At 45.0% G+C, this 12,489-nt stretch overlaps 1 protein-coding gene across 1 annotated transcript in view; it reads left to right on the top strand.

Annotated features, from left to right (window-relative positions):
* CDC40 (cell division cycle 40) overlaps positions 1-12,489 on the top strand; it is a 122,653-nt gene that overhangs the window by 53,631 nt on the left and 56,533 nt on the right. Inside the window, exons 5-9 of the mRNA XM_069726222.1 lie at positions 6,530-6,669; positions 6,748-6,844; positions 9,108-9,247; positions 10,233-10,307; positions 10,671-10,716. Coding sequence (XP_069582323.1) covers positions 6,530-6,669; positions 6,748-6,844; positions 9,108-9,247; positions 10,233-10,307; positions 10,671-10,716 — 498 coding nt within the window. The remainder of the gene's footprint in view (positions 1-6,529; positions 6,670-6,747; positions 6,845-9,107; positions 9,248-10,232; positions 10,308-10,670; positions 10,717-12,489) is intronic.

Raw genomic sequence — 12,489 nt, 5'->3', positions numbered from 1 at the left:
TATGGGGTAATGAAGGGTTAATGCCAACTTGCTATTGTAAGGTGACATTAAGCCAAATTAATAATGGAGAGGCGTCAATTATGACACCTATCCATTATTAATCCAATAGTAAAGGGTTAAAAAAACACACATTATTAAAAATTATTTTAATGAAAAAATCACAAAGGTTGTTGTAATAATTTATTCTACGCTCAATCCACTCACTGAAGACCCTCGATCTGTAAATTAAAAAAATAAAAATAAACCAACAATATCCATACCTTCCGAAGATCTGTAATGTCCAACGATGTAAATCCATCTGAAGGCTCCCAGGCTCGAGTTCATAAGAGGCGCCCTCTGCTGGTTGTCCTCATATGAACTCGAGCCTGGGAGCTTTCTAGGAAAGTTCCCACGATCTAGGAACAGCCAGCAGAGGGCGCCTCACCGCAAATGCAGGTAAATATAGGTCATTGACCTACTTTACCTTCATTCCCCGGGGTTTTGCAGCCACGAAAAACGTTGCATTAGCAAAGTTCGTGGCTGCAAAATATTTTAACCCCTTCAGATGGATTTACATCGTTGGACATTACAGATCTTCGGAAGGTAAGGATATTGTGGGTTTATTATTTTGACTTTGTTACAGATCGATGGTCTTCAGTGAGTGGATGGAGCGTAGAATAAATTATTACAACAACCTTTGTGATTTTTTTTCATTAAAATAATTTTTAATGTGTTTTTTTTTAACCCTTTACTACTATTGGATTAATAATGGATAAATGTCATAATTGACGCCTCTCCATCAGGATCCCTCCTCGGGTCGGGGCATCCGTATGCCTCTTAGGCTACGTTCACATTTGCGTTGCGTCTGGCGCACCCGCGGCGACGCATGCGTCATGCGCCCCTATATTTAACATGGGGGGCGCTTGGACATGCGTTGTGCTGCGTTTTGCGACGCATGCGGTTTTTTTGCCGCAAGCGTAGGGCGCAGAGGACGCAGCAAGTTGCATTTTTTTTGCGTCCATAATTTGGCAAAAAAGGACGCATGCGTCGCAAAACGCTGCGTTTTAGCGTGCGTTTTGTTGCGTTTTTGTTTGCGTTGTGCGTTGCGTCTCCGACGCAACATCTAACAACGCAAATGTGAACGTAGCCTTAGAGAGTTCCTCTACCACATGGGAACCTTCGGCCTGCAGGGGCCATTCTCAGTCAAAATATACACAGGCATCTAGAAAACAAACTCATAGCTCATCTCCTGGGCCTTCTCGTGCCTTGGCATCCGTGAGCTCCGTTTCTCGCTCCCCCTTAACAAGGGTTTGCAGCAAACAGAACTCTGATTACAGGTCGGATGAGCCCCTTGACCTGGACTTGCCGGGTTATCGGTGTCACGATCCATGTTTGGATCTGTGGCAGATCTGGTTTTCCTGTGATTAAAACCTTTTTTCCTTTCTGGTCATCGGGGGTTAATGCAGTTTTTTTTCCCCCTGGTGGCCGCTGGTGTTATTGCATTATTTTGCTGCTCCGTCAGCTGATGTTGGTGGTGACCACTCCCACCATTCTTCATAAGGTCACCTGGTGCATCAGCTGACTGTTGATTATACAGGTCCTTCTGGAGATCAACCAAGCAGGTGGAAGGAGTTTTCTGAGTGCAGTGGTTCTTCTGCTGAATATTCATACCTGGTGCATTACTCTGCTGTACTGTGCATTGCAGCAGAGAAAGCGAAGTGTTGTTTGCTTATACCTTGTTTGTCTAAACTTTCCCTTTGTGTTTTATTAGTGCAGCGGTGGGACCAGTGCTCTCACTAGCCAATTCCCTACCCAGGGATAGGTGCAGGGCAAGCGAGGGCTGAGGTATCTTGCTCGGCGACAGGTTGAAAGAACCTGTATAGGGACGTCAGGAAGATTAGGGCACATCCTTAGGACAGTGCAGGAGGTATCCATTTCCCCGTTCCCTATCACAGGGCCCACCGTTAATGTGTCGCCGGTGTTCCCTTGTGAGTTCCGCCGTTTTGTGACTGACCACCCGTTGGGTCATGTCACACTCCGACAGTCACTTCCTGACAATCGGGCGACGGTGGATAGTCTCATGAAGGCCCTCAACTAGACGTTGAAGGTTGATGAGGACTCTACTTCCACCCTGGATCACGCGGTGTCCTTCAAAAGGACCAAACGGCCTCATAGGGTGTTTGCCAATCACCCTGGTTTTCAGGACATAGTTCAACGGCATAGAGAGAGGCCGGACAAACTCTTCTCAGGTCAGAAGCCTCTGGAGGCGAGATACCCTTTCTCACCGGATCTGCGTAAGCAATGGGTGGAATCCTCTGCGGTTGACCCACCTGTATCTCATATGGCCTCCAAAACCCTTCTATCCTTACCAGTTGGATCCTCGCTTAAAGATCCCACCAACCGTCTGATAGGGAACCTTGCCCGTTCGTGTTTTTTTTTTTTTTAAGCATCGGGTTCAGCACTCTCTCCCTCTTTCGCCGCGACATGATTAGCCAAAGCAATGGCCTCCTGGGCAGATACTCTGAGCAGAACCATACAAGGTAGTGATCTCCCCCCGGAGGCAGCGGATCTGGCTAATCAGATCGTTTTGTCCGGAGACTGTTTGGTACATGCTTCTCTGGATGCAGCTAACTGTGCTGCACTTGCGGCCTCAAATACTGTCTCTATTAGGCGGGCATTGTGGCTCAGGGATTGGCGAGCGGACTCTGCGTCCAAAAACTCCCTAACCTCCCTGCCTTACCAGAGCAGTCGTTTGTTCGGAGAGAAGCTGGATCAGCTTATCTCTGATGCCACAGGTTTGGAAGAATAAAATCCTCCCCCAGCGGAAAGTTAAGTATCCCTTTCACCGCCCGCAACAGTCTTTTTTCCGGTTCTTTCGTAGCAACCTGGTTGGTCCACCACAACCAACTCTTCTGGATCGGGGCTCTCCCCTCATAGGGACAAAGGTCCCCAGGTTTCGTGGAAGAGCCGACCTAAGCATACCAGATTTAAGGGATCCAGGTTCCATAGATTCTCGCCCAAATGACCCATGGCTTTACCCGGTTGACACCAGCAGAGTAGGCAGCCATCATCTTCGGTTTCGTCGTGCTTGGCTCTGTCATTCACGACGAATGGGTCGGGGACCTGGTGTCCTCCAGATACAAAATAGAATTTTTCTTCCCAGCCTCCAGCAAGGTTCTTACACTCTCTCGAGAGATGGAACAGTGAACCCCATACTGGACTTAAAACTCCTAAACAAATTTGTCAAGGTCCGGCACTTCAGGATGGAGCCAGAAATTCCTGCGCTTCGCTGTCCGAGAGGAACATTTTCAGTTCACAGCCTTGCCCTTCGGCCTCAATACCTCCCCCAGAGTGTTCAAGAAGGTCATGTCGGCCGTCATGTCCATTTTGCACTCTCGGGGTATGGTCGTGTTGCTTTACCTAGACCACCTTCTAATTAAGGGCCTGTCTTTCCAGGCCTGTGCGTGCGTATTACTATGGATACTCGTTCTCACCTGGGCTAGATGATAAACTTAAGCAAGTCTCCCCCCTCCCCCGTCCCAGCTCAGCAGGTATCCTTGACCCTGGACACTTCCCGAGGGTTGGTGACTCTCCCTCGAGACAAGGTCCTAGTCCTTCAACAGGGAGCCAGGGCACTTTGTCATCCTTATCCTCAGCATGGGGGTCCTGGGCAAGATGGTGGCAGCAATGGAAGCTGTTCCCTCTGCCCAGCTACACCTCCGTCCTCTGCAGCATGCGCTTCTGGCAACCTGAGACAGGAACCCGTTCTCCCTCAACTGACGGGGCGCTCTGGTGGTGGACGCGGCGGTCCTCCCTCATCCAGGGGAAATCCTTTCTCTTGGTTCATTGGCTGGTAGTCCCTACCGACGCCAGCCTCCTCGACTGGGGAGCTGTCTTCCGCCACCACACTGCCCAGGGGCGTTGGTCACCTTGGGAATCGCGCCTTCCGATCAACGTCATGGAGATTCGGGTGATATGGTTGTCCCTGCGACGTTTCCATCGTCTTCCAGCGGGTCGTCTCAACCGAGTTCAATCAGACAATGCTATGGCCGTGGCATATATCAACTATCAGGGGCACCTGCAGCAGGGTGGCAATGCGCTAGGTGGAACACATCTTCTGCTTGGCAGAGAGAAGCCTCTCTGTCATATCTCAGCAGTTCACATCCCGGGTCTGGAAAACTGGTTCTTCCGTGGCATTGGTTTCTTTTTCCGTACATGTTTTCCCTTCTTCTGTTACTCCCAAGAGTCATCAGGAAGATCAAGGCGGAGGGGGTCCCAGTGACCCTGGTCGCTCCGGACTGGCCACGCCGGGCATGGTATGCAGAGTTGGTGCAACTTGTCGTCGACGTCCCCTGGCGATTACCAGATCGTCCGGACTTACTCTCCCAGGGCCTGATTTGCCACCAGCACTCGGGGACCCTGTGATTAACGGCCTGCCATTGAATCCTGGGTCCTAACCCAAGCGGAGTTCTCCAAGGAGGAAGTGTCCACCATGATTAGAGCTCGGAAGCCTGTTTCAGTGCACATTGATCACCGCACTGGGAAAACTTTTTACGCAAGATGTAGAGAACGCGGTTATCCTCCTCTTGTCTTCTCCATTCCCACCATATTGGAGTTTCTTCAGTCCGGTCTGGAATCAGGTCTAGCTCTTAGTTCCCTCAAAGGTCAGGTTTCCGCCTTATCTGTTTTGTTCTAGCGCAGGATCACTTCAAAGCCACAGGTGATGACTTTCATTCAGGGGGTTTCCCACATGGTGCCTCCCTATAGAATACTCTTGGATGCCTTGAACCTTAACTTGGTCCCGGGTGTTTTACAGGAGTCTTTTTTTTTTTTTTTTTGAACCTCTATCGGGCGTTTCTCACCCACTTTTCATGGAAAGTCGCTTTCCTTATCATGGTGACTTCAATCAAGCGGGTTTCAAAGCTGGCCGCTCTGTCCCATCGAGCGCCTTATCTAATTTTCCACAAGGACAAGGTGGTTCTCAGGAGGTCGCCGTCCTTACCCAAGGTAGTTTCCTCTTTTCACCTTAATGAGGACATTGTCCTGCCTTCTTTTTGCCAGGTACAAATTCTCCGGGTGGAGATGGCTCTTCACTATTTGGATTCGGTGAGGGCTCTCAGGAGGTATGTCTCACGGACAGCGTCCTTCTGTAAGTCGAACGCTTTATTCATCCTTCCTGAGGGTCACCGGAAGGGACTCGCCGCTTCAAAATCCACTATAGTCAGGTGGATCCGCTTGGCTATTCAGGAGTCTTACCATCTCAGAGGTAAGCCTATCTCAGGGGGGATTAAGATTAAGGCGAACTTCGCTCGGTTGATGGGTGCTTCTTGGATCATTCGGTACCAGGCGTCGGCAGAAGAAGTTTGCAAGGCTGTGACTTGGTCCAGTCTGCACATGTTCTCTAAGTACAACTACATTCAGACACAGGCTTCCGCAGATGCGGGCCTAGGCAAGGCGAGTCTTGGTGGCGGCAGTAATGCATCTATAAACAGTTGATACATAAGGTTTGATCTGTTGTATCGGTTCCCCACCCAGGGACTGCTTTAGGATGTTGCATGGTCTTGTGTCCTCCAATGAGGCGAAGGAGAAACATGGATTTTTGTGTACTCACCGTAAAATCCTTTTCTCCGAGCCACTCATTGGGGACACAGCAACCACCCTATTGGCCTGACAGCTATGCTTGTTCTTCGGTTTGACATGTTGTACCAGTATTTGATAGTTTTGTTCTCCTACTGCTTTGTCACTGAACTGGTTCGGACTGGAGCCAGTGGTAGGTGTATACGGCAGAGGAGGAGTAGTTAATTTTTAATATATTCGCTTAGTGTCCGCCTCCTAGTGGCAGCAGCAAACACCCATGGTCCTGTGTCCCTAATGAGTGGCTCAGAGAAAAGGATTTTACGGTGAGTACGCAAAAATCCATGTGTTTTCATTGTTTTATTTTGAATGGGGGATGATTTAAACTTTTTTTTTTTTTTTACTTAACACTTGCTTCAATAGTCTCTATCTGATCGCCTGTGCTACACACAGCAAGGCTGTAGCTCTGCTCTGTGTAGCAGAAATGCTTACTTGCTATGAGCGCCTACTGCTGGGCGGCGCTAATAGCTATCTTCTGAAGACCCTGGGTTGTCATGCCAACCCATTGGCAACCCATGGTCATGTGACACGAGTGTGGATGGACGGGACTAGTGACGTGCTCCATGTTTAAATGTTGCAGTCGGAGATTGACAGCCGCATTTAACAGGTTAACAGCCACGGGTGGATTGCGATTCCACCCGCGACTGTTCGGGGCACGTGTCGGCTGTTGAAATGAGCTGATATCTGTTGGAAGAGTTGTGGGCTCAGAGCTGGAGCTCACATCAGAGTGGGAGACCCGACATGCGCTGTACATGTATGGCGCATGTCGTAAAGGGTTTAAGAATGACAACACATTTATTTTGGGAACCCCTGTTACTGTTGTTTGTCACAAACCACGTTTCCTACATCACACTTATTTCCCATCATGTTGGTTCCTTGCATATTTGCTTACTGCATTGTTTGTTGTCCCTTTTAGGTTTAACAGTATTTGAAACTGGTCTGAAAAAATGTGAGAAGCGGAGAAAGGTGAAAGGAAGTGATGCTTCAGATATTGACGGCTTCTTGGGTCCTTGGGCAAAATACATTGACGAAAAAGATGTTGCGAAACCATCTGAGGTTAATATTGAGCCTTGCACATGCATGTTAATACATTTCAGAACTGATTTTATGCATATACTACTTTATTAATTCTAGGAAGAGCAGAAAGAACTTGATGAGATAACGGCAAAAAGGCAGAAGAGAGGCAAACAGGAGGATGATAAACCTGCTGATGAGAAGACCATTTTACATGGTAACTTATTCATAAATATCCACTTTAGTTTTGTCTGAAGCATATTTTTAGACCACCTTCTAGATACTATGTATTTAAGCCATTAAAGTTTATTAGTAAAAAGCCCTGGTATTTGAATAAGGATGTGACTGTAGTCTGCTATTCCCAGCATAATTCTAGCTGCCGCTTAAAGTGAATCTGTCACCAGGTTTTTGCTATGTCATCTGAGCAGCATGATGTAGGGGCAGAAACCCTGATTCCAGGGTTGTATATCCTACTTCGCCGGGGTTACTGTGGTTTTGATAAAGTCACTGTTATATTCCTGCAGATCTACTGTTTCTCTGAATTCTGAGCTCTATATAACCTCATCCACACCACTGTTTGGCAGCTTTTTGTATACACTGTGCATAGGCAGAAAGCTGGCAATACGTTAACAAGTTTACTAGTTCTCTAGTGATAATTGCTTGCGGTTAAACAGTGACTTTCTAAAAACTTTACCAGCCCAGTAAAAGATACATTGCTGGAATGAGGTTCTCTTTCTCCACATGATGTTGCTATCTAATTGGGTGGTGAAAACCTGGTGATAGATTTCCTTTTAACTTTGTTAGAAATTATCCACTGCTTAAATAGATGGTATGCATTAATTTAAAAGGTTATTGAAACAAAATAAATATATTGCAAAAGGGGTGAATACATATGCACGCACATGCCAAATTTTAGTTGTTTCCTCCCATAAATTTAATTTATGCCTATATTTTTCCTCACTTCACCAAATTAGACCATGACACGCAAATCAGATTAGAACATGTGTTTAAATATTTTTGTAATGTAACAAATTGGATACTTGTTAATGTTTTGGTGCGGCGTAGTCAAAGCCCAGACCTTAATCCAACTGAGAATCTGGGGTGATGCTTGAAGATTGCTGTTCACCAGAGGAAACCAACTACCGTATATATTAGAGTATAAGCAGAGATTTTTAGCCCTTTTTTTCTTAGGCTGAAAGTGCCCCTCTCGGCTTATACTCGAGTCATTGTCCTAGGGGGTCGGAGGGGGAGCGTCAGCAGTCACATCATACTCACCTGCTCCTGTTGCGTCTCTTAGCTAAACTATCATCTTGTTGTTTAATCTGTATACGTAGTTTTTAGTTAATGAGATTCTTGTGCTCCGGGGCGGTCTCTGGGGTAGAGGTGGGCTTTGTGTGCAGCTCTGCAGACATATGGATCAGTATGGGCTTATGACAGGTCACTGATCCTCAGTGACCCGTCTCCTGTTTTATATAATGCATAAAATGTTTATTATGTTGATATTGTTGATAATGGATATAATATTGTTGGCTATGGTGCGGCTAAGATTTTTTTTTTTTTTTCCTACCTCCAGCAAAATGGGGTCAGCACAGTAGCGTCTATCTCTTACCCATAGATGCCACTGTGCAAGCTCTGCCGTCATTCCCCCCCCCCCCCCCCCCAGCAAAATGGCAGCCGTGCCTGCGCAGTAGCATCTATTGGCAGATGCTACTGTGCATGCGCCATCGCCATTTTGCTGGAGTAAAAAAAAAATTGGCTGTAGCACAATAGCATTGGCTCTTGCACATTAACAGCTATCGGTATCAGATGGATGCTGCTGTGCAGTCGCCACTGCTGGTGCAATTTTAGTTAATTTAGTAAGCCTCACAATAGCCACAATTTTATATGCAGATCAACAATATTATCAACACTATTATATGCATTATGTAAAATAGGGAGGGATCCGTGACCTGTCATAGGCCCATACAGATGCATATATAAGCAGAGGACCACATGAAGATGCCCCGGAGCACGAGAATCTCATTAACTAAGAACTACGTATACAGATTAAACAACAACCACAAGACAGATTTCATCAACCCAGGTATCATTGTAATCAGTATAACGGCGCCGACCTGACACTGTCTGTAAGTTACTGTGCACAATCCTGCTGACAGGTTCACTTTAAGTTTTTATCTCATGTATATGATATTTTAATGAAATCCAAATAAAACTGGGATTTTATGGATCATCGTGGATGTGCCACATTTATTTATTTTTCTCTACTGATGCTCCTGCTAATAAGATTTGAGGATATTTACTGCCCATGTCTGGAAGATACCTTGTATACAAGCGTATTGCAAGCGTATGTTAACATTTCTGCAAAATGCATCACAAATATCATATTTCACTTAATACTTACTATTCTCTATTACACACGTGTGTATGTATAATATATATCAGCAATGCATATAGCTGTAGATTTTATTTTTTTCTTTCAGTCAAAGAAATGTATGACTATCAAGGTCGATCATATTTACACATTCCTCAAGATGTTGATGTTAACCTGCGTTCTACTGAACTGCCTGAGAAATGCTATCTACCCAAGAAACAGATCCATGTTTGGTCCGGACATACAAAGGTAGCGTTACCATTAATTAGTGTTACCACGAGTAAAGAAATAGGCACAGAATGTATTTTTATTAACAATTGAATTCTGTGTGACGGAAGCTGGAAAATATAAATATAATCCAACTATGAAACATAAATACCAACAGCGGACATATAATGGCCCCATAACTTTAAAAATAATAATAATAAAAAAAGTAACAACCGAAGAGTAGACAAATAGTTAATAAATAATGAAACCTACAATTGCTCAATACATAGTACAAAAATCCTTTTTAGAAGAAACACAATTAAAGTACTGTACTTGGTGTCAGTATAATCTTAAAATTGGTAAAAACCATTAGGACAGTGTGCGCACGTCTAAACCGCACAAAATGCAATGTCAAACAAAAAAGTCACTTGTTTTTTAATATTTTCCTTTTGTTTTCTATGTTACTAGAAAAAGCAGGCCAAGGTATACTGCTTTTTAAGTTTGTCTGAAAGTCATGCGATCTGTCTAACCAGTAGGAAGTTGCTGCCCCAGAATAGAATAAATCCCGTTGAGAGCGATCACAATTATCACAGCAATCCACTGAGACTTGATGTGTTCCATTAAAAAGTGCAGCCAGCAAAGTGTTGCCTCCCCGTGTGCTCATTCCTGTGTTCGACACTACTTTTGACATCCCCTGAAGAAAAAGAGCCTTAGCAAAAATAAAGAACAAAACGCATGTTAAAGATGAAGAATTAAAATAAAAGGAATAATTTCCCGCTTCTCCGCAAAACCCCTAAATATTATGGGACTGTCTCTCCCTGTAAAGGGAGAATGAATGCAAAAAATAAAACCCTGTAGGTTGGGAAGTGAAAGGAGTTGCCCATAAAAAGCATGAATATTCTGACATGTTTCATTTTAAATGTCTGTTTTTGCTACTCTATGCATTTGCATCTAGGATAAAAGTAGATCCAAACTTGCATTTAATTTGAAATTGTTTCTTGTTTTATTTATTCTGTTTTTCTTTCAGGGTGTCAGTGCTGTGAGATTATTCCCCCTCTCTGGCCATTTGCTATTGTCTTGTTCCATGGATTGCAAGATTAAGGTGAGTAATAATTCTCAGGCATGCATTGCATTTTTAAATTTAAGTCCTTAATTGGGGTCAGCCTAGGTGTAAGGTCACCAAATAATGGGTGTAGTTAAGTCAGCCTGAGAGTATATATATACACGCATAAAGGGGTTGTCCAGTCTAAGAAGAACAGTCTGCAGTCACGTTTTGTATCTGCAGACTACTTAATCATAGCAGTGTGTGCGTCGCCCATTGTCATGATTCGGCAGTCAGTGATTGCAGACTTTTCTTCTTGGACTGGACAGCCCCTTATAAAACTTCTGTCATTTATGTATGCATTAATTAGCCTCGTTCCTGTTTGAGATGTTTTTATTATAAATCAATCTATTCTTGTTGCAGCTTTGGGAAGTGTACAATGAACGAAGATGTTTACGGACATTTATAGGTACGGTATGAATCTAGTAAATAAATATCTAATTGTCCATGCGGTCTGCTTGTAAGAAACTTCTGCTTGGTCACACAAAGCATCCAGACTTACTGGGACTCCTTATGTGTGCCCAATATTAGTGTTTGTGTTCAATAGGGTCTCACATGCAAACCACATTTCTCTCTCCCGCCCCCCTCTCCCCCTCCCCCCCCCCCCCCTATCCACAACTTCTTTTCACTGGACATCCTCTTTAACCCCTTAGCAACCGGACCCCATTTTTTTAAATCTGACCAGAATCGCTTTGTGGTAATAACTCCAGAACGCTTCAAATGATCCCTTTGATTTTGAGATTTTTTTTTTCATGACACATTGTACTTTATGATCACGGTAAATTTGTCAATATTTTTGCATTTATTATAAAAAATATCAGAAATTTTACAAAAATTAAAACAAAATAGCAATTTTCAAACTTTGAATGATCATCTCTTTAATCCAGATAGTCATATCACACAAAAAAATTAATAAAATTTTGAAGATACACTGTAGTTCAAAAGTTTAGGGTCACTTAGAAATTTCTGTGTAACATGTATTCCCATTAAAACTATAAAGTTTATTACAAAACTATTTTTTTTAAAAACACCAAATCCCAGTGTAACAAAATACAGATCTACTCCATACCAATAACCTAGCTGTTTCCCTATGCTTAGCTGCTACCCCTACCTATCAGTGGAGGTTGGCACCCTATAGAGACGATTATTTGGCGCCCCCACTCAGCGGCGGCTATCCCTAGCTCACCCTGATGAATACCTATTAAGCTATAGGTGGGAAAACAATAAGCAGCAAAAAGAGATGAAAGGAAAGACTGATAGGTAGGGGTAGCAGCTAAGCATAGGGAAACTGCTAGGTTATTGATATGGAGTAGATCTGTATTTTGTTACACTGGGATTTGGTGTTTTTTTTTTTAAATAGTTAATAAACTTTATAGTTTTAATGGGAACACATGTTAGTTTCATTTTTATATTTTTTTCTCACTTAGAAATTTCCTTATTTTTGAAAGAAAAGCACAGTTTTTTATTCGGACTCCCATGACAGCACTACAAGAGAGGGGATCCGCCCTTCAGGAACAGGAAACCTACAGATACAAAAGGGCGGCACCTCTCCCCATGCATCAGTTGGTTTCCTGTTCCTGGAGGGACAGGATCCTACAGATTTCTCGTAAGGAGCCCAGGCCGGCCGGTCGAATCTGGTAGCGGGGGGGTCTCCTACCTCGACCGGTGCGGAAAGTCCTGGAGACGCCACGGTGGTCCAGGCTGGACTGCACGTCAGTGGCGTTGGCAGCAGGGAGCAGGGTCCGGAGGATTCCTTGTCTCCGGAAGCCGGCGTTGGTAAGTTTCATTTCCCCTTCCTGAGCAGACGGCGGCAGTGAGGTGCGGTGGTGTGGTTGCGGCGTCGGAAGTGGAGCGCCGTCCGGAGCACTGCTGGGCATTCCCGGCGTCCTGCATCGCTCACTGAGCGTTTCCGGAACGCTGGGGCGCCGGGGGTGGAGCCGGCAGGCGCTTCCGGTTTGCGGGTTGACTGCGCATGCGCGGTCTTTCCAAAATGGCGGCGCCCATGGTCCGGTCGCCGGTTCTTCTGTACTACCACCGCTAACCTCCCAGCTGCAGCCTGATCATCAGGAACCAATGGGGAACACGCCAGGTGGCCTGCTGACCGGAATACAGGGGGATATAAGCAGGTGTTGGCGATAGAACCCTGCTTTTGGCCACAGCTTCATCATGGCAGATGATGGTG

Source organism: Ranitomeya imitator, chromosome 5 (genome assembly GCF_032444005.1).
Source record: "Ranitomeya imitator isolate aRanImi1 chromosome 5, aRanImi1.pri, whole genome shotgun sequence".
Taxonomy (NCBI): domain Eukaryota; kingdom Metazoa; phylum Chordata; class Amphibia; order Anura; family Dendrobatidae; genus Ranitomeya; species Ranitomeya imitator.
The sequence above is the reverse complement of the archived record's forward strand: the minus strand, read 5'-3'. Positions and strand labels throughout refer to the sequence as shown.